The following is a 23,018-nucleotide window of genomic DNA, read 5'->3' on the forward strand; positions in this document are numbered from 1 at the left end:
AATTGAGATCATTCCTGCAAAGTACATAAACACCTCCTAGTACATAGTAGGGATTCAGTAAGTGGTAGCTATTGTTATTATTATTTGGTAGGCAAGCCATACAATATGCATGCTATTCCCTGTTAGAGACCCACATACATCCATCTTATAAACAAGCCCACATGTCTGACATGCACCCATAGTCACATGTACATCCTTGCATATACATATGACTAGAAGAGGTCAGTGCTGTAGTGAAAGGAAAGAAATAGGGAGGAAGGAGGCATATTGGGAAGCATGTGAGGCAAGGACAAGTGTGGACAGAAAGTGAAGCTATTGGGGTCAGAGGGAGCCTAGCTGACCAGGGCAAGCATGTGCCTTTTCTGTCTGTAAGAGCATCCTTGGTGTTGGGCAGCCCCTATGTGTTCGGCCCCTAGGCCTAGCATGACTCTCTACCCAGAATCTGGAGCTCCAAGCACTAGCTGCTCCCAGGCTAGAGACCTGTGTAGTAGCCACAGAGAGGCCAAGGTCTGCTAAATGGCCTCAGCTGTGGGGACAGTAGGCCGGCCTCGCCAAATGAGGAGTGCCAGAGAGAGGGAGCTCTCTTTGTCAGCTCTCTTCAGGACAATTAACAAAAATTCCCCAGGCTGTTGAGTCTAAAAATAGTGATGATTAGCATGTTATGTTGCCTGTGATTTGCATGTTAATTTGCCATCAAACTGCCCAGATCTTCTCTCTGGCCTCTTCTGTTTCTCTTTTGGATTCCAGCCCTTCATCACCCCTCTCCCAGCTTGCCTCTCTTTGTCCCCTCCCCGCTTCACACCCTCAGCCCTGCAGGCCCCCCAGGGCTGACTGGATTTTCCCAGCTTGAAATCCTGTTGACTAACCTTGACCCTCACAGACTGTCTACATGTGATTGGAAAAGACTTGACCCGAGTAAGTGCTGCAGACCCCTCTTCCTGTCCCTCCAGGTCTGATTGTGCTGGCCACGATCACCCCTGAATCATCACTGGACTCGGGCCATGAGACCAACTCTTCAGAGCTCACAGACATGTCGGAGATGATGTCGGCCATGAAGCAGCACCAGAACACCACCTACTTCCTGGCCCAGCACCTCAACAAGGACAGCCTCCTGGCCCGCAAGGACCTGCCCTTCCGGATCCAGAGTTGCGCGGCCCAGGCTGTTCTCACAGCCCCTTATTCTCTCGGGCGCCCGGATCCCAACCCATCCCTCCAGCCAGTGGTTGCAGGCCAGAGTCCCGGTCCCCCCGGCGCTCGGAGGAAGCTGCCCCCATCGGAGGCCCAGCCACAGCGTGAGCGAACATACGCCCTGGCAGTGCACCCAGCACTGTCCCCACAGCTGAGTGAGCCGAAGAATCTGAGCCTGCTGTCCCCAGTTCCTGAGGACAAAGGGCCTGGCCACACTAGGGCAGGCCTAGAGATGTCACTGAGGGCGGCCACGCCATCCCTTAGTGAAGAGCAGGTCTCTGAGCTAAGGGAGAATCTGCCCAAGGAGGTCAGGTTGAGCCCCAAGCTTATCCTGGACCCAAAGGGCAGTGTGACCCCAGCCATCATCTCAGCTGCCCTACAGCAGGTGGTTCACACTAAGAGCCTACCTGCCCCTGCTGGAGCCTTGGGGAACACCCCCAGCAGTGGGGAGAGAAGGCTAGAGGCCAGTATGGGGAGGTCAGAGGTCAGCCTAGTTAGGCCGGAAATTAGCACAATGAGTGGCAGTGCCACTAAGAATCTGAAGTTCAAAATGAGCCCCAGTGCTCCAGAGACCTCACGCAGTTCCCAGCAGCAGCTGAGCCCAGAGGTCTCTTCTAGCTCCAGAGCACCCACAGGCAGCCGAGCTGAGAGCCTGCACCTCTGCCCACAAGAGGACAGGCTGCCTGTTCAAAATTTCCCTCCCAAAACCTATCTGTCTCGAGCGAGTCGAGAGTCAGCAGGCAAGCAAGGTACTGGGGAGGTGGCAGGCAAAGGTGGGCCCGAGGGTGCCAAGCCTTCTGTGCACAAACAGGGCACCGTCTCTGGCCATGGGGAGAAAGGGCAGCTGGAGAGCACCCCCCAAAGCAGCAAACTTGAGGAGACCAGCCTGGTCCCCCGAGTCAGCTACCCCATGATTCTGCAGAGCCCCAGCTGCCCGCCACGAGGCCAGAGCCCACTGAGGCCTCAAGCCGCCAACCGGCAGGTGAGCACTATGCCCTCCAGAAAGATCGAAACCACCCTGGATGGAGCCCACTCAGCCTCCGAAGGCCCTGCCAAGCCCAAATCTTCCCGGGGTCCTTTCCGGCTCCGTAATTTATTCTCTGCCACCTTCCCAACACGCCAGAAGAAGGAGACTGATGAGCGGCAGGCCCAGCTGCAGAAGGTGAAGCAGTATGAGCTGGAGTTCCTCGAGGAACTCCTCAAGCCGCCAAGCCAGGGGGAGCTGCCAGGTGCCGAGTACCTGCAACCCCCAGCGCCAGGCCGCTGCAGCTGCCAGCTCCGCAGTAGCCCCGTGCAGCAGGGACCTGGCATGTCCCGTGAGCAGAGGCGCAGCTGCGATTGCAAGCGCATGTGCAGGGGGGCCCGGCCTCAGGCTCCCCAGACGCCAGTGCCCAGCCTCCGGGGGAAGGATCAGGACAGGGTCCTGCCTACCCAGAGGCAGCCAGAGGCTGGCCCAGGCTTGAGCCTCGACACCCCCACCAGTGTCAGGCGCATCCGCTCCACCAGCCTGGAGTCCCGAGAGTGCCGATCGGACCCTGAGAGTGGTGTTTCTTGCCTGACCACGTGTGCCTCCGGGGGCGAGTGTCTCGGAGCTCCCAACTACAGGAAACTGATGCGCCGCTACAGCATCAGTGAGCTGGACCAGGGTGACAGGGCCTCACTGACCTCAGATATCTACCCGCACCCACCCCTGAGCATGCTGCCCAGGGAGGCCAAGGAGGTAGAGGCGGGCCTCCCCCTAGGCGTGGGTCCCAAAAGCAAGTCGCTGGAGTCCCCGACCTTGGGAGACCCCTCCTACGTCCATGTCGTCCCTGAGACCAAAGGGCCCCGACAGATGGCCGTGTTCTCACTGCCAGAAGAGGTGTACCGGAAGCCCGCGGAGCTGGATGAGGACAGTGAGAGCAGCAAGTGCTGCTCCATCCGCTACTGCTTCTACTACCGCAAGTGCGACATGGCAGATGATGCCAGCGATGGCAAGGACGAGCTCTCGTACTCCATCCCCATGAAGATCCTGCCCGGCATGAAGCTAGACGAGCAGGTAGTGCCTGTGGTGAGCAGGACCCTGCAAGTGCTGGATGCCACCACCTGCAGCAGCAGCAGCCCCGAGGCATCCCGCACCCAGGAGATCGACCTGCGGGTGTCCACCTTCGAGGGAAGCCTGGCCAAGATCAATGCCCTGCGGGCCCATGCCTATGGCCTGCCCGACGGCTTCCTGGCCGCCCGGCTGGACACCAACGAGCTGCTGACGGTCCTGCGGCAGTGTGTGGCCAGTCCTGAGGCCCGTGCCCCCAAGCCCTACGTCTCCCAGATCTCTGAATACAAACTGGAGCTGGCTCTCAAGTTCAAGGAGCTCCGGGCCTCCTGCCGCCGCGTGGCCAACGTGGACAAGAGCCCCACGCACATGCTGGCAGCCATCACGGGCAGCTTCCAGGTGCTGAGCAGCCTCATTGAGACCTTCGTGCGGCTGGTGTTCATCGTCCGCTCTGAGGCCCAGCGCCAGGAGCTGCTGGCCAAGGTGGAGGAGGTGGTGAGGAACTACACCTTCCTGCTGCGCGCAGCTGAGGAGTCCACTGCCCGGAACCTTAACCAGCAGCAGCAGCAGCAACAGCAGGCAGCAACAGCTATGGGAGCAGCTGGGGGCCACCCACCGGGCTCCCCAACTTCAGCGACTGTTATGAGCACATTCACCCGCTCCTTAAAGACCCTTATTAAGTAGGCCATCTGCCCAGGCCTGCCCCCCTTCTCCAGTTGTGGCCCCAGGTTTGAGCTTTGTGGTCTTTGCATCTTGTGGTGAGTATATGTGTCTGCTGGGCCAGTCAGGGCCCCCCTGAGCCCTCAGTCTCCAGGGACTGACAAGTCCCTGGATTGGAGGCTGTCCCTGAGGGCTCCAGGCAGCTGCCACCCTGGGTATCCTCACCCCTTCCCTGGCCTCTGGGCGTCACTGTGAGGGCCACGGCCCCCCTGACACTACGCCCGTCACAGAGCTGTATTTTCTCTCTTCTCTAGGGCTGAGACATGACGTCAGGTCCACTTCCTGCTCCAGCGTGGGAGTCAGAGGGAGGCAGGCCTGAAGCCGGAGGCCCGTGGGTCTCAAGCTCCTCTTGGCACCTGTTCCCCTCCAGGGCCACAGCGGTGCCAAGCGAGTGGAGGCAAGAGGGCACACAGCCCAGATGTGCCCAAGCTCTCACTCACTCGGCAGGAGCCACCCTGAGGGCTGGTGCCCAGGTGGTGGGTCTGCAGAAAACAGCCACTCTGGGCTGTTGGCGGCCAGCTCTACAGGCTGGCAGCCTTGGGAGCGCTCGCCCCTGGGCCCAGTAGCTCCACACCAGCCATCCCCAAAGTGCCCTGTCCCTCACTGATGGGCAGGGCAGCTCAGTCCACTAGGGAGCAGGCATCTGGGATTACCCCGCTCGTCCTGGCTAAGGTACCTGGTGACCGCATCTGCCCTGGGGAGACCCAGTGCAGAGGCCTCGGAGCCCGCCCTGCCCAGCCCAGCCCAGCACAGGGGCTGTCGCTGCCAGCATGCGACTCCTCTTAACATCTCTCTACCAGACAGACTGTCCTTAGGAGTCCGACTTAGCTACAGATTGGGGGTGGGGGGTGGGGGGTGGGGGGCAGGGGGTTGGGGGTGGGGGGTGTCGATGACTATATCTTAAACTTCTGGAAGCTAGCGTGATATGTTAATCCTGAGTATATGCTTTTGGCTGTGTATTGACCCTGTGGATTTGTCTCTCTAAGAAAAGAAGCTGAGCGCCTTACCTGGTGCAGTCCTGCACCTCTCTCTCCCTTTCTCTCTCTCTCTCTCCCCTCCCCCGGAGTCATCTGGAAGGGAATTCACACTGTTTCGCATTCTTCTTGACACACATCTGCTGCCATCACCGTCCCCCCACAGTGTTCCTGGGAGTGAAGACACGGAGTCCCTACTAATTGCCCATTGTGGGGAACAAAGAAAGCCAATGTTTCTTCTGTATAGATTGCTTCTCATGCACCTCTCCATATTCTCCATTTCCCACGCTCGTGCCCTGTGTCTGCCTCATTCATCGTTCCGTGAGAGGCTCATGTGAAACCTCCCGTTCTTATGTGAGTTTTATAAAGATGTACACTGTGCTCAACCCCCACCTATCCTTGGTACCCCCGAGTGTGATAAAAAAAAACCCTGAGTGGCAATTCCTCCTGGCAAGGATTAGAGGAGCTCGTTCTGCAGAAGCCAGCGCCCCCCTCTTCCTTGCCTCTCCTCCCACAGGACCAAGTTGTTTAATGGGCCAGAGATGCAGCCAGGTGGGGAACCCTTGCCCCCACGACCACTGTGAGCCCACGTGCTGACATGGTGTCCCTCTTCTCCCAACCTCTTGATCCTGCCTCTTCACCACTTAGGCCCCGCCTGTGTCATTCATTCCACCGCCATCCTTCACCTCTCCCTCAACCTCATGGAGAGGACACATTTTCTAATGTCTGTATATAGTATATATACTACATAAAATATATAAATTCTATATATATACTAATTTATGTCTTGTTTTTCAAACAAGAATGATTAAATCTATTCATCTTACTATCCCAATAAGTCTTTGCAGTGCCTCTGTGTGGGAGTCCTTGTGTCCTTGAATTGTCGATTGCTGGCAACCCTCTGAATGCTCCCACTGGGCCCCTCGAGGACCCATCTATCTGGGCCCCGGTGGACAAGGAGAGCTGAGAACCCTGCTCTTCCAGCCTCCCCTTTGCCCCTCTTAGAAGTCTCCTGTTGGTCACAGGAGTTGGATACTGTACTCCTTTCACTTGACCCTGGGGCCTTTGCCTCAACTGGCCACCATGGCTGCCAGCTCGGAGCTGACTGGCAAGGGTAGCACAGAAACAGCATGTGCTCCGTGCTGAGAGCACTGGACAGCCAGGGAGTTGGGAGATAAGAGATTTAGGTCAGCTTTCAAGTTGCTTTGGGAAATGGGGCCTCTCCCTCTGAAACTGCTCCCAGTTACCTCGGAACTAGCCTGTAGTTAAAACTAGCCAATCGAGATCACAACTGACAACACAGAAATACAAAGGATTATTAGAGAATACTATCAGCAATTATATGGCAATAAAATGAATAACCTGGAAGAAATGGACAAATTCCTAGAAAAGTACAACTTTCCAAAACTGAACCAGGAAGAAATAGAAAATCTGAACAAACCTATCACAAGCACGGAAATTGAAACTGTAATCAAAAATCTCCCAGCAAACAAAAGCCCAGGTCCAGACGGCTTCACACCTGAATTCTACCAAAAATTTAGAGAAGAGCTAACACCTATTCTACTCAAACTCTTCCAGAAAATAGCTGAGGAAGGGAAACTTCCAAACTCATTCTATGAGGCCACCATCACCCTAATCCCAAAACCTGGTAAAGACCCCACAAAAAAAGAAAACTATAGGCCAATATCACTGATGAACATAGATGCAAAAATCCTTAACAAAATTCTAGCAGTCAGAATCCAACAACACATTAAGAAGATCATACATCATGACCAAGTGGGCTTTATCCCAGGAATGCAAGGATTCTTCAATATCCGCAAATCAATCAACGTAATACACCACATTAACAAACTGAAAAATAAAAATCATATGATTATCTCAATAGATGCAGAGAAAGCCTTCAACAAAATTCAACATCCATTTTTGATAAAAACCCTCCAGAAAGTGGGAATTGAAGGGACATACCTCAACATAATAAAAGCTATATATGACAAACCCACAGCAAACATTATCCTCAATGGTGAAAAACTGAAAGCATTTCCCCTAAAGTCAGGAACAAGACAAGGGTGCCCACTCTCACCACTACTATTCAACATAGTTCTGGAAGTTTTGGCCACAGCAATCAGAGCAGAAAAAGACATAAAAGGAATACAAATTGGAAAAGAAGAAGTAAAGCTTTCACTGTTCGCTGATGACATGATCCTCTACACAGAAAACCCTAAAGACTCTACCAGAAAACTACTAGAGCTAATCAATGATTACAGTAAAGTTGCAGGATATAAAATCAACACACAGAAATCCCTTGCATTCCTATACACTAATAATGAGAAAATAGAGAAATTAAGGAAACTATTCCATTCACTGTTGCAACGAAAACAATTAAATACTTAGGAATATATCTACCTAAGGAAACAAAAGACTTGTACATAGAAAACTATAAAACACTAGTGAAAGTAATCAAAGAGGACACTAATAGATGGAGAAATATATCGTGTTCGTGGATTGGAAGAATAAATATTGTAAAAATGAGTATACTACCCAAAGTAATTTATACATTCAATGCAATCCCTATCAAGCTACCAACAATATTTTTCACAGAACTAGAACAAATAATCTCACAATTTGTATGGAAATACAAAAAACCTCGAATAGCTAAAGCAATTTTGAGGAAGAAGAATGGAACTGGGGGAATTAACCTGCCAGACTTCAGGCTCTATTACAAAGCCATAGTCATCAAGACAGTATGGTACTGGCATAAAGACAGAAATATAGATCAATGGAACAAAATAGAAAGCCCAGAGATAAACCCACGCTCCTATGGACACCTTATCTTCGACAAAGGAGGCAAGAATATAAAATGGAGAAAAGACAGTCTCTTTAACAAGTGGTGCTGGGAAAACTGGTCAGCCACTTGTAAAAGAATGAAACTAGAACACTTCCTAACACCATACACCAAAATAAACTCAAAATGGATTAAAGATCTAAATGTAAGACCAGAAACTATAAAACTCCTAGAGGAGAACGTAGGCAAAACACTCTCCGACATAAATCACAGCAGGATCCTCCAAGACCCACCTCCCAGAATATTGGAAATAAAAGCAAAAATAAACAAATGGGACCTAATTAAAATCAAAAGCTTCTGCACAGCAAAGGAAACTCTAAGCAAGGTGAAAAGACAGCCTTCAGAATGGGAGAAAATAATAGCAAATGAAGCAACTGATAAAGGATTAATCTCCAAATTATACAAGCAGCTCCTGCAGCTTAATTCCAGAAAACTAAGTGACCCAATCAAAAAATGGGCCAAAGAACTAAACAGACATTTCTCCAAAGAAGACATAAAGATGGCTAACAAACACATGAAAAAATGCTCAACATCCCTCATAATCAGAGAAATGCAAATCAAAACCACAATGAGATATCATTTCACACCAGTCAGAATGGCTGCTATCCAAAAGTCTACATGCAATAAATGCTGGAGAGGGTGTGGAGAGAAGGGAACCCTCTTACACTGTTGGTGGGAATGCAGACTGGTACAGCCACTATGGAGAACAGTGTGGAGATTCCTCAGAAAACTGGAAATAGAACTGCCATATGATCCAGCGATCGCACTCCTGGGCATACACACCGAGGAAACCAGAATTGAAAGAGACACATGTACTCCAATGTTCATTGCAGCACTGTTTATAATAGCCAGGACATGGAAGCAACCTAGATGTCCATCTGCAGATGAATGGATAAGAAAGCTTTGGTACATATACACAATGGAGTATTTTTCAGCCATCAAAAAGAATGCATTTGAATCAGTTTTAATGAGGTGGATGAAATTGGAGCCAATTATACAGAGTGAAGTAAGCCAGAAAGAAGAACATCAATACTGTATATTAACGCATATATATGGAATTTAGAAAAATGGTAACCTGAACCCTGTATAAGAGACTGCAAAAGAGACATAGGCATTTAGAACAGTCTTTGGGACTCTGTGGGAGAGGGTGAAGGTGGAATGATTGGGGAGAATGGAATTGTAGCATGTATATTATCATAAGTGACCAGTCCAGGTTCGACGCATAATTTTTCCTCTGTTCATTTCTTTGCATTTGTGCTTTTTTAATAAAAATACTTTTAACTGTAAAGAAAAAAAAATTATAAAAAAATAAATAAATAAATAAATAAATAAATTTTGAGAAAGTCACAAAAAAATAAAATAAAATAATTAAAAAAAAAAAGAAAATAATATGTATTGATCAAATTCTTTGACTTAAGTATACCTCTTTACAATGTTCTAGGTAATTCAACCTTGTGCATTAAATGTATCAAATAAAGATCTGAAAAAAAAAAATAAAATAAAAAAATAAAATAAAATAAAACTAGCCAATCCTGGCTGTTATGGTGGGCTTGCTGAAGAAGACCATTGGCCTGGTGGGATTAGCTGTTTGTGAAACTCCACATGAGAGGCTAAAAATACTGTATACAAAAATTCTTGATGTTCTTGGACACATCCCTAAAAATGCAGCATATAGAAAGTATACAGGACAGATTACAAATGAGAAGCTGAGTATGATTAAAGTGGAACCAGATATTAAAAAACTAGAAGAGCAACTGCAGGGTGGCCAAATAGAAGAGGTGAGTCTTCAGGCTGAAAATGAACTAAGTCTAGCAAGAAAAATGATCCAGTGGAAACCACGGGAGCCTTTAGTGGAAGATCCTCCAGCCAGCCAATGGAAATGGCCAATATAAACATCATTAACTATCTTATCTGTTGATAGGAGACTGATGTAATTAAATATTCTGTTATATGTTAAAAAATGTTTCCATATTATTAACATCTTATCATCAAGAACACTGATACAGAACACATTTAAGCGACTTGTTAAAGTTGATGATGATGGTAATTTGTGAATTCAGTTTTTTATTTGTAGAGCATTCATTCAAATTATTTCAGAGGTAATTAAAAAAAACAGGTTGTGGGAAGATTGAAATTTAATTGGAAAAATTCCTATAGATCTTCAGTTTAGGGGCCATATTCGAAAGGTGAAGTATTTTTAGTAGTATCTTCAACAGATAATTTAATTTTTTCTATTCTGGAACAGAAAAGATAATTATTATTGTTGTTTAAACAAATTAATAGGTCACTGTTTAAAGTGAAGTAGTAAGGAAAAAACCATCAAATTAGAATTCATTGTATACTTGGGAAACTTGATTTGGTATTTGAAAGAAAGATTTTTATTTATAATCATAGTTGGAAAAACTTTTCCTTTTGTCTCATTTAAGGAAATTATTTTTCTGGCCCTTAGTCTTTAGTTTTCTTGATAACCAAAGTATATCAGGATAAAGAGAGAATTTCTGTAAAAGAAGAGACACTAAGAGTTACTAAAGTTTATCTGACATACAGATAGGCTTATATTCAGAACATCTTAGTTGTATCCTTATAACTTCAAAGTGGAATCGTTAAGTAGTTTTCACTAATTTTCAGTATAAGTGTAGTTGGATATCAAACAAGATAACTGCTGTTCAAAGAAAGAAGCAGTTTGGTAAGTTTAAGGTTAAACAAAAATAAAATTACTTTTCATTTGTCCTCAAAAAAAAAAAAAAAACTAGCCAATCCTTTGCAATGGCCTCTGGCAATTTCTAGTGACGGGTATTTCCATACAATAGAAGCAACAGGACAATAAGCAGAGATGGTTTTTCAGAGAGTTACCTAACTGGGGGCGGTGATTCTATTTCTCCTGGGTCCTTGTGGTAATCACAGGTCCCACAAGTCTATGAGATACCTTTGTGCCAACTGGGAAAAGTTTCTCCCTGCTGCACCCACCTGCCATGATTAATTGGGGGGGCGGACCTAGTCCTCTGGGTGATGCTAACCTTTGGACACATAGCCTGGTAATTTTAGCCCCACTTGCTTCGCTGGCCGAGTGTACATCCTATACAACTGTGTACAGGAGCCCTAATGAGTCACTTCCTCCCAAAGTTTGGGCACAGATGCTTTTTCTCATGTTTGCAAAGGTCGTGGCTAAAGGGGTTTGGAAGCCAAGCATGGAGGAGGAGCCAGAGACAGCACAGTCAGGCTGGGTGGCTCTGCATGTGGAAAGCCACCCAGGATGACCTGGTGGAATTCTCTTTGGGGGAATACCCGCCAGGGATACATCCCATGACATCAAGGTTGGGACTCTTGAAGTCAATCCCAGTGTGAACGGAGGCCTGCCACCACTCAAAATGACCTGATTGGACAGTCCAGAAACTTGCGGCCCTGTACCACACCAGTAGCTCCTTATAGTCAGAAAGCATTTCTGATTCAGTTCTATAGTCTGGGTGCACACCCACACAGTACCTGCCTGGCACATAGTAGGTGTTCAATAAATATGTGTTGAATGAGATGACTGCCGTGAGAGAGTCCTGCCAGACCTCTGACCCTTGTGAAAAAGGCCCTCTCTCTGGGAATGGCTAACACTAGTCAGTGCAGTTGGATGAGGCCCAGCAGCCTGGCATCCTCCTATCAAAGATGAGGAGTCTCGTCCATTACAGACTTTGCAATGGCCTCTGGCAATTTCTAGGGAGAAGGGTATTTCCGTACAATAGAAGCAGCAGGACCCTAAGCAGAGCTGACTTCTCTGGTTTTTCAGAGATACCTAACGGTGGGTGCTGATTATATTTTTCTTGTTCTGGGTCCTTGTGGCAATCACAGGTCCCCACAAGTCTGTGAGATACCTTTGTGCCAACTAGGAAAAGTGTACCACAGACTCAGAGCTGAGTTTCACCAGTTACTTTCCAAAGGCTTCACAAACTCCCCTGAGGTACTCAATGGACTCCTTTTCTCCTGACCTGGGGTGGTTCTCTGCAGTAGCTGGGAGACCTGGGTGGGGGTAGCACAGGCTTCTCCCCACCAGCACCTTCCTTACCATCTTTGGCCTGAGCTGGAGCTGGAAGCTGATCCTCTCCGGCCATCCTGTACCTGACACAAGTCCCCAGAGCCTGACTCTTGCCTTTCCAACTTCAGGCCATTCGAGGAAAATGGGTTCACACTACTGGCATGGGTCCAGGATGCCTGTGGTGTTGGCACAGTCACATTTGTTTTCCAAACTGCTATCAAGACACTGTGGACCATAGGCAATTTCATCAACAATGAATTGAAAGGGCCTGCCTGAGCCAGAACTTCTGCCAAAGGGGCAGGGCAGGATCGGCTACCAGCACTAGGAAGGGGCATGGTTTTCTGTCTTAGGATCAAATTTCTCCAAAGAGCCACTAGGATGGGAGTGCTAACCCCATCCCATGCCCCATCCTGTCAGGCTGGGAGCCAGACTGTGGGTGTGTGTCTTCAGAGGAAATGACCCCTGAGGGTTCAGTCTTGGGTCTGGGCAAAATGTCCTGGATTCCAGGTGGGTTTCTTGGTTTCAACGCTCTGACTTGCTGGGAGCAACCATTACATGGAAACCATGGAGGCCTGACTTCTCACAGGTACAGAACTGCTTGTTCCACTTTGGGTTTCTGCTTCCCACTCATGATCATGGCCCACACTCCACCAAGTCTGCAGGTGCTGCCCATGTTCCCAGTACCTCAGGGACACTGCCTGGCGCCCTCACTGACCTTTCCAGCTGCAGGTTCTGGACCTACCACTTAGCAGTGTGCTCACTGTGAGCTTCTTGCCCTCCCATGTGCGATGACTGTCCTTCCTTCTGCATTTTAACGCCTCATTCTAATGTTCACTGCTTCGGCTGAAAGGAATATGAATAACTTGGGAGCCTTCCACAACACAGGAAAATTTGATCCCTGCCTTTAAATGTGCACACACACACACAAACGTGTTTGAGCATTTACCATATGCTGGGCGCTGTGTTAAGTACTTTACATGCATGATCTATCGGGTTTCCCAGGTGGTGCTAGTGGTAAAGAACTCACCTGCCAATGCAGCAGACACAAGAGACATGGGTTCAATCCCTGGGTCAGGAAGATAACCTGGAGGAGGGCATGGCAACCCATTCCAGTATTCTTGCCTGGAGAATCCCATGGACAGAGGAGCCTGGTGGTGTGTTACAGACCATGGGGTCACAAAGAGTTGGATACAACTGAGTGACTTAGTACACATGCACACATGTGTGATCTTATTTAAACTTTCTAAGATCCTTAGAGATACTACAAGCATATCCACTTTTCTTGGAGGAAACTGAAGCCTAGAGAGGTTAAGTCACTACCTTGGTCATACAGCTGGTAAGCAGTAAGCTAGCTGGTTTCCAAACTCAGACCAAGCTTTCACCTGCTACCCTGCAGTACTCAGCCTAGTGCCAACATTAAAGCCCCTCCCCCTGAAAACAGAGGCACAGGCACAGCCACACTCATCAGAGGATGGCCTGTAACTGTTGCTCAAGGTACAGGCAGAGTGTGGGTCATTGGTAAGGTTGGGGTGGAAGGTGCAGGATACTGCAAGCCCAGCTGGCTCTTCAACTGGTGGCCTCAGTGCCATGTGACTCTCAGAACCAGTGGAGTCATATAGAGCAGCTGTGTCCAAAAAGTCACCATCATCAAAATGAGGGGAACACCCCTCCCCCATGTTCCTCAAATGGGAATCTGAGTTTCCCATGGCTATGACCCATACTCCTTATGCACTGGCATTTTTCTCAAAGATTTTGTAGGCAAATACCACATGAATGATATATTCAACTTTTAAAAAATATTTATTTTACTTACTATTTATTTATTTGGCTGAAGCGGGTCATGGTCGCAGCATGCAGGATCTAGTTCCCTGACCAGGGATTGAACCAGGACCCCCTGCATTGGGAGTGCAGAGTCTCAGCCACTGTGCCACCAGGGAAGTCCCTATCTTCAATGTTTTTATGTAAAACTTTGGAGAGGAATGAAGAAGTTTAACTTCCTGTAAAGAAAACATACAATTTCAAAAGACACTCAAGATGCATGGTTGATACTTCTGGCTTCATTACCATGTCTACCACACCAGTGTCCAGGTTCACCCTTCTTTACCCCTAGATGTGCATTGGTGGAAATACTGGACATGCTCTGAGTCCATCAGATGAACTATACAGTTATGCAGGCCCCAAGGGGAAGATGGCTAAGGCTCACCTATTTCTGTGCATCTGGGCCCTGGGGGTCAGGCACCTCTTTGGGTATGAGACACCTGGCATGACAGAGTGCCAGGAAGGGGCTCCAGGAGGAGGTGGAGCACATTATCAAAGTCTCCTTCTCATCCCCATTGTTGCCTCTGACGCACTTTAGCACAGGGTCAGTCCCATAATTTAGTGGTAAAGAATCTGCCTGCAATATACAGGAGACATGGGTTCGATCCCTGGGTCAGGAAGATCCTTGGGGGAGGAAATGGCAACCTACTCCAGTATTCTTGCCTGGGGAAATCCCTTGGACACAGGAGCCTGGCAGGCTACAGTTCATGGGATCGCTAAGAGTCAGACACGACTTTGCAAATAAACCACCAACCACAGCCCTGGGCACAGATTGAGGGAAGTCAGATTCTGTGCCAGCTGAAATTTCTTCTTCCAATAAGCAGGCAAAGCAGGGTGGCCATGTGCATAAGGTGAGCGGTTCCCCCTAGAATCAGGGCTCGGTTCTATTTTCAGCCCAGCTGCTGACTTGTCATCTGATGGGGTACAAATCATTTCTTCTCTTTGGATCTCTTCTCTAAAACGAAGATGACTGAGTCTTCAGCCTCCCTCTGCAGCTGGGAGGATTAATGAGGTGGTGCTGAAAAAAACATCTGTAAAAAGTCCTAGCTATAGAGCTTAACAAGTGCAAATCGAACTGCTCCGTTTCCAGCCAGTCCACAGAAACTAATTAAGCTTGTACCAAGAGCCTGGCACTAGGAAATTGGGTGTCTATTTCCTTCAAATATCCATTATTTTCCGACAAAAACCACCTTCCCCTCAAAAAGGCATGTGTGAGGTCTCTACCCTCTCGGGCCTTTCTTTTGAAATTGGGAAGCCCACCTGCTCCCTCAGTAGACACTCTCACCCTGGGACCCAAGGCTCCCCGTCAAGCAGACCCAAAGCTCTTCTCAGCCATTGGCCAGTACCCCAGCTTGTTTCTCTGACACCTTCCTCTCCTCTCCATTCTCATCTTCTTTGCTTTAAAACAGCTATAATTCAAGGAAACTTGAACTTCTCTTTTTTTTTTTCAACATTCAGGCTTACTTCATAGGAAACAGCTTTCCATTTCAAATTCTTAGCCAGCTTCTCAGGGACAGCTTCGAGTTCTTACTGCAGCGCCTGTGTTTAGCTCCCGGGCATCCCACTCCCACCTTCGAAGTTTGCCAACCTATGGCAGTGGGCCAAGGGCAGCAGGAGAAATGATTTTTGAAGACCCATGGGGGCAGGGCTTGGGGAGGCAGTTCAGCCCCAGATCATAGCAAGACGGCTTAGAAGGCAAAGCTGGCTTTGGTTCCCACCCCCCGGTTCTTTCCTTATCTCTGGTTCTCCCTTGCCAGGACACTCTGGGTCCTCAAGCATTCCTCTGGCTTGTCAATGCCCTGCTGCTGCTAAGTTGCTTCAGTCGTGTCCGACTCTGTGCAACCCCATAGATGGCAGCCCACCAGGCTCCCCCGTCCCTGGGATTCTCCAGGCAAGAACACTGGAGTGGGTTACCATTTCCTTCTCCAATGTGTGAAAGTGAAAAGTGAAAGTGAAGTCGCTCAGTCGCATCCAACTCTTCATGACCCCATGGACTGCAGCCTACCAGGCTCCTCCATCCATGAGATTCTCCAGGCAAGAATACTGGAGTGGGGTGCCATTGCCTCCTCCTGTCAATGCCCTACATGGTAATAATGCTCTAGGCCTTCCCCCACTACAAAATGACCTCTTCCTCCTCTCCCTCTCCCCACATAAAAACTAGTATTACAGGAGTATGTTTGGTTTCGGAGCCATCTGATTAACACACAAATCAATTTATACCATGCCTCATGGCTTCCTACAAAGCTAGCTTTAGTCATATCCAGTGCAGAATGCAATGAATGTGATATTTGAATTTGTATGCATGCCTGTGACCTAGGTAACGTGGCCATTGGAAATCCCTTCTCTCAGTTATGGCATTATGCCAGTGGGGATGGTCTAAGCCACTGAGGTAAACAGAGTTCTCTTTGCCTTCTCTAGAATCCTAATCATTCAATCCCTCAGCCTGTCTACCTGTAAACTCAGAAACCCACCCATCTCTCCCTACCTCATATAAAAAATATTGGGGTGGGGGGGCAAGCCACACAGCTTGTGAGATCTGAGTTCCCCATCCAGGGACTGAACTCATGCCCCCATCAGTGGAAGTACAGAGTTCTAACCACTGGACAACCAGGGAATTTCCCTCATATAAATTTGAAAGTAAATCTGCAGTATGGGCAAGCCATTTGCAGATTCTTGTTTCCTAGTACAATTTATAGGAAATGGTACATTTCCTAGTACAATTTAGAGGAAAAAGGGGGGAAATGCCATATGGCAATGGCATGACTCTTGGCCCCCAAGGACAGGAGAATTGGTAGGAAACCAAGACAAGGACAAGCATTCCTGCCCCTTTCCTAGCCTGGCACAGCAGGAATGTACAATGCCTTCAGGTACCTGGAAAAATTCAAAGAACTGAGTCGAAAACAGGCAGATGTTCCCCCTGCTGAACAATGGAAGAGGCTTTGATCTGACTTGCCGTTTCTGCAGCCCTGAGCCCACGCTAGCTTGGCTCTGTAACAGAGCAGCACTAGGAGCTAGGAGATTTGGGTTCTACTTGCAGATCTTTCAAGAACTAGCTGTGTGACCTTGGGCATTCACTTCCCTCCTCTGAGTATCAGTGTCTTGCTATACATTAATAAAAGGAGTGGGTTGAACTAGAGGGTCTATTAGCTTTAAAAGAGCACATTTTCCCTACATTCTTTCATATAAGCATTTTTTTAGACAAAGACAAGTACTTCTAGCATCACCCAAACATTCCCCAGGTCAGTGATTAAACTGGGAGAACTCCCCAACTCATAAAATTTAAGCACCAGAACAGACCATGGAGCCAGCTTTGCCCTGCTGCTTTCATCTAATCCCCTTCTGTCAAGGGGGATAAAATCTCCCGTTTCTTATATCCCCAGATGATTCTTGCTCCCTGAAATACTGACCTTGTGCAATAAAGCCTACATTCACATGAAACCAACTCACAGGAACCCTCGAGAGTGAAATCCATCTAAAGGGTTCAGGCAAATCCTAAGGTAAAGCAGCAAACTTGGCTTTATGAGATAAATCTTCTGGAACAGGACTGCGTTTTGTTTGTCTGTTTGTTTTTGTTTGTTTGGCCTTGCTGCGTGGCTTGTGGGGTCTTACTTCCCTGACCAGGAATAAACCAGGTCCTTAGCAATGAAAGCACAAAGTCTTAACCACTGGAGTGCCAGGGAAGTCCCAGAACTGGATTTAAGAGACTTCTGTTGGACTTTCCAGGTGATCCAGTGGGTAAGAGTCCACTTTTTTCCAGTAGTCATGTACGGATGTGAGAGTTGGATGATGAAGAAGGCTGAGAGTCGAAAAACTAATGCTTTTGAACTGTAGTGCTGGAGAAGATTCTTGAGAGTCCCTTGGACTGCAAGGAGATCCAACCAGTTCATCCTAAAGGAAATCAACCCTGAATATTCACTGGAAGGACTGATGCTGAGCTCCAATACTTTGGCCACTGTGATGTGAAGTGCCCACTCATTAAAAAGAGATCCTGATTCTGGGAAAGATTGAAGGCAAAAGAAGGGGATGACAGAGGATGAGATGGTTGGATGGTATCACTGACTTAATGAATGAGTTTGAGCAAACTTCGGGAGATGGTGAAGGACAGGGAAGCCTGGCATGCTGCAGTCCATGGGGTCGCAAAGAGTCAGACATGACTTAGCGACTGAACAACAATGCAGAAGGTACAGGTTCGATCCCTGGTCAGGGAACTTAGATCCCACATGCTACAGGGTGCGGCCAAAAATTAGAGGAAAAAAAAGTAGACCTAAAGGTAAACTTTTGAGAATTCCTTGGCAGTCCAGTGGTTAGCTCTCTGAACTCTCAATGCTGAGGGCCCCAGTTCAATCCCTGGACAGGGAACTAAAAATCCCATAAGGCACATGGGAAAAAGAAAAGAAAATAGACTTTTGTTAATAAAACCATGACTTACATTTATGCCCTTTGCTCTTTCAAAGGACTCCTAAAGTGAATCCTTTTGAAATGCTGTTACTACTCACCTCCTAATATATCTTTGGCATCAGTTCAGATTTTCAGTTCAAATTCTTAAATCTTTAAAATGCATCCACTCTAAGGGTCTGTGCTAAAGGCTATGAGAGATGCATGGCCTCTGGCCTCAAAGAACTGGTGTGCTCACTGAAGACACAGAGAACATAAGTTGGGAGCTCAGGGCCCACAGAAGGGCTAACTCTTGAGAGCTGGTGCGCTCAGCGTGGGCTCAGCACATCGGGCTGTCTCTACAGATGTAATGTGCTTTGTGGTGGCCTTTGAAAGTCCTCTGGTGTGCTGACAAAAGAGAGACACCCACCTGCCATCACCCTGGCACTGAGTTAGGAGTTGGCTGAAAATGTGAAGGTGAGGATATGAACAATGAGAGGCCACACTGGCCTCGAGAGGGAAGAATCAGGACATAGGCAGGAGATAGAATAGAGAAAATAGCTTGAAAGAAATGCTAATACCCAGAAAGAGCAGGAAAGTCTGCTTGAAGATAACAAGGAAGTCCAGCTGGTCAAAGTCACTACTTAGAAGGATCCCAGCACACCGGGATTGAAGTGGCAGGACCAGAAGAGACTCTACTGTAACTGCTTCCCTATATTCCTGCAGGGGATGGGAGGAGAGAACCAGAACTTTCTCTCTGCCTGCTGTTAAAGAGTAGCCATTTATGAATCTGTAAAGCTTCTCAAGGAAAAGGTCATGTTTTATTCATTTCTGTAATCCAAAGGCTGAGCACTGTTATCTTGCCCATAGTTGCTGCCCAAGAAATCCCTGCAGAAGAAATGACTGAATAAATGGATAAATTTAGACCCTCCTGTAACGCTACAGCCTTCCCAGGTGGTGCTAGTGGTAAAGAACCGGCCTGCCAGTGCAGGAGACATAAGAGACAAGGGTTTGATGCCTGGGGTCGCGAAGATCCCCTGAAGAAGGAAATGGCAACTCACTCCAGTATTCTTGCCTGGAGGATCCCATGGACAGAGGAGCCTGATGGGTTACAGTCTGTGGTATCGCAAGAGTCAGACACAACTGAAGTGACTTAGGATGGATAATGCCTGCTTCCCTGGTGGCTCAGACAGTAAAGAATCTGCCTCCAAGGCAGTGAGACAGGGGTTCGATCCTTGGGTCTGGAAGATCCCCTGGAGAAGAACATGGCTACCCACTCCAGTATTCTTGCCTGGAAAACTCCATGGACAGAGAGGTTTAGCAGGCTATAGTCCTTGGGGTCACAAAGAGTTGAACATGACTGAGCAACTGACACTTTCACTTTTATAATGTCTGGAGAAAGGGGTGGCAGAGGATGAGATTGTTAGATAGCATCACTGACTCAAAGGACATGAATCTGAGCAAACTCTGGAAGATAGTGGAGGACAGAGGAGCCTGGCAACAACAACATAATGCCTGGAATCTCAGAAGGAAGCAAAACCAGACCTGCCCTATAGAGGAGGGAGGGGACTCTCTCAACAAGGAAGGTGCTTACAAAATTCTCCCACTGGCCCTGAGCTTTGGAGTTAGCTGGAAATATGAAACAGGCAAAAGGACATTTCTCAGCCCTTTCTAGAACAAAATAGTTTGAATTCTCCCCGCCCCTTCTCTCCTATTTGGGGATCAGGATTCCAGTCCTTTACCCTTAGCATCCTGAAACTGGCATTCAAAACCCTCCACAACCTGGTTGTGTATAACTCAGTGTCAACCAGAGAAACAGACCCAGTAGGAGGTGTATATTAAGGGATTTCTTATAAGGAATTGGCTTATACCATTGCAGGGGCTGGCTGGACAAGTCTGAAATTTGTGGGCCGGTCATCAGGAAGGGGAGATTAGAATTCTACTAGTGGAATACCTTTTTCCTCAGGGAAACTGAAATTGTCCTCTTAAGACATTTCAAGTGATTGAATCAGACCCACCCAAATTGTCTAGGAAAATCTCCTTTACTTAAAGACAATCATTAGAAATATAAATCACATCTACTGTCACAACAACCCCCAGATTAGTGTTTGATACAATAACTGAGACCACTGCCTAGAAAAGTTGATATATAAAACTGACCATCATAGGCTTCTGAGTTGCTTTCTTGCCTGAGCTCCCAACATACCTTCCCTTACTTTACCTCCCCATCTGTGCATTTACCTGCCCCAAGGCCTTTGATAAACCTGAGACAGGAAAGGGGCAGGGCACAACCTTTAAAAGAATGACTTAGATGTTGAGAACACAATATAAACTGGTTAGAAGTAAGTAGGCCCAAGATGGTAGAAGAGTCAACTTCACTAGAAGAGTTTGAACCTCATTAAATGCTCATTGTAATACATCAACTTTCCTAAATGACACACCTGGGAATTCCCTGGCAGTTCAGTGTTTAGGACTTTGCATGGGTTGGGAAGATCCCCTGGAGGAGGGGATGGCAATCCACTCCAGTATTCTTGCCTGGAGAATCCCATGGACAGAGGAGACTGGAGGGCTACAGTCCATAGGGTTACAAGGAGTCGAACACAACTGAAGCAACTTGGCACACACACACGCAATTCCACTGCAGGGAGCATGGGTTGATCCCTAGATGGGGGAGTAAAATCCCACATACCATGTGGTGTGCCAAAAAAAATAAAATAAGACACACCCACCAGTGCCATGATGGTTCTGAGGCTAGCCATAAGAGTAAAAAGTGGATGGTGACCCAATTCCCTGGAAATCTCTGCCCCTTTCCCCAAATAGTTGGAATAATCCTAATCCTCCCACTCATTAGCTATGAAATTATCCAGCCCATAAAAACTAACCACCCCAAGGGTGAGGGAAAGGGTTAGTTAGGGAGTTTTGGATTGACATGTACACACTGCAATATTTAAAATGGATAACCAACAAGGTCCTACTGTATAGCACAGAGAACTCTCCTCAATGTTATGTGGCAGCCTGGATGGGAGGGGTTTTTGGGGGAGAATGGATACATGTATATGTATGGCTGAGTCCCTTTGCTGTCCACTTGAAACTATCACAGCACTGTTAATCAGCTATATTCCAATATAAAATAAAAGGTTTAAAAAAAAAAAACTAGCCATCCCATATTTCAGGGTCTCTCACTTTCTGAGATGGCCCACACTCTGTGGAGTGTGTTTCTCCCAAGGCCTCTCTCATTTTCTGAGACAGACCACATTCTGTCTATGGCATGTATATTGTTAAATAAAACAGCTTTCATTTTACTATGGCTTGCTCTTGAATTCTTTCCTGCATGAAGCCAAGAACCCACAGTTTGTGGCCCATCCCAGGGACTCACCTCAGACCTGGGATGTGACCATCCTTTTTCCCCATGCAACAAACCTCACTGATCTTAAGAGACTCATTTCCTTCAAGACTCTTCCTACATCTTCTCAACTTGACTGCATTTCTCACACCCCTGCCCCCCATATTTAACCTTATTTCTGTATCTATCTTACATGCTAGGAAGAAAAGATTGTGTACTGTTTGCATTTCCGCCCTCCATATAGAAGCCCTGACATATAGAAGGATCTCAGCATATTTCTTTGGAATAATATCAAAGTTACAGAACTCATCACCATTTACATATAACTTAGCACACTCTTTTCTAAATTTCATATTTTAGGATCCTATGCCAGCCTCACATACATTGTTCCTATTCTGATGACCTAATTTCCAGTAGTCATGCACAGATATGAGAGCTGGACCATAAAGAAGGCTGAGCACCTTTGACTGATGCTTCAGAACTGGGTGCTGGAGAAGACTCTTGAGAGTCCCTTGGACAGCAAGAAGATCAAACCAGTCAATCCTAAAGGAAATCAACTCTGAATATTCATTGGAAGGACTGATGCTGAAGCTCCAATACTTTGGCCACCTGATGTGAAGAGTCAACTCATTGGAGAAGACTCATGCTGGGAAAGATTGAAAGCAGGAGAAGAAGAGGGTGGCAGAGGATGAGATGGTTGGATGGCATCACTGACTCAATGGACACGAATTAGAGAAAATTCAAGGAGAGGGTGAAGGACAGGGAAGTGCATGCTGTGTCCACGGGGTCACAAAGAGTCAGACATGACTGAGCAACTGAACAACAAATTTGTCCAAGTTCATCCATCCCTAAAGGTCTGTGGACATTTTTTCCTAGATGACTTTAATTCAAGTCTCCTTTAAACTTTCTCCTCAGGATTACCTTACCTAAGATAAGGACTAAGACTCCCATCCCCCATGCCCTAAGGTTGTTTACCTTTCTAGAGAGAGAAAAATTGAATAAAGATAACAGCATTTTCCCCACATTTATATTCTGGAATTCTCTGATTAGGTGACTTAGTTTGTTCCCTAATAGGATCATTATTAGTTTTAATCCAATGAGCCCAGGGTTCTTTGATCATTTATATGGAGAGAAGATCCCTTGTGTTCATAAAGTTCTCCAAGGGGTCCATGATATCCAAAAGGTTGAGATTTACATCTTTCATCCCTCTTCTTAAACCCTACAGCTACTGGCCCAATTAAGGACATTACTGCCTTACCCTCCCAAGCTGGTTTGCCTGCCTCTAATCTTCTCTTCCCTATTATTAACCCACACAGTTAAATTTGCCAAAAGCACAATTATGATCATGTCATTCCCTTATTCCAGAATAGTAAATGGCTTCCCATTACCTGCAGAATAAAATCAATATGGTACCTGATACGCCAGTCAAGGCAGACTACTTACCTTTCCTCAACACCTCTACTTCCTCACCTTTTCTTTTTTTTCCAGCTTTTTTATTTATTCCCCTTTTAACAAAGTAGAAGAAATAATACAGGATTAAAACTGCAAAAGTAGTTAATTGGTAGAACACACATACACACAAAAAATCTGGATAGGAAGACAAGCTTATATACAATGAGGAAACACATGGAAATTACGGTAGTTTGTAGGCTGTATATGAAACATTAAAAAAAAAGTCAAACATGCTACACGGTGCCACTGTTTAC

The 23,018-nt window shown here is 47.0% G+C and overlaps 1 protein-coding gene and 1 pseudogene across 1 annotated transcript in view; both read left to right on the top strand.

The window, feature by feature from the left end:
- The window catches only part of FRMPD3 (FERM and PDZ domain containing 3), a 66,540-nt gene extending 62,604 nt beyond the window's left edge, over positions 1 to 3,936 (top strand). The window contains exon 14 of the mRNA XM_055393424.2: positions 951 to 3,936. Coding sequence (XP_055249399.2) covers positions 951 to 3,904 — 2,954 coding nt within the window. The 3' untranslated portion in view covers positions 3,905 to 3,936. The remainder of the gene's footprint in view (positions 1 to 950) is intronic.
- Positions 3,937 to 9,297: 5,361 nt separating this feature from the next.
- Positions 9,298 to 9,675, top strand: LOC148773406 (NADH dehydrogenase [ubiquinone] 1 alpha subcomplex subunit 5 pseudogene; annotated as a pseudogene).
- Positions 9,676 to 23,018: the final 13,343 nt, after the last annotated feature.

The sequence above is a fragment of the Moschus berezovskii genome, chromosome X (assembly GCF_049115385.1).
Source record: "Moschus berezovskii isolate FMDL1 chromosome X, NW_MosBer_1.0, whole genome shotgun sequence".
NCBI classification, from domain to species: Eukaryota; Metazoa; Chordata; class Mammalia; order Artiodactyla; family Moschidae; genus Moschus; species Moschus berezovskii.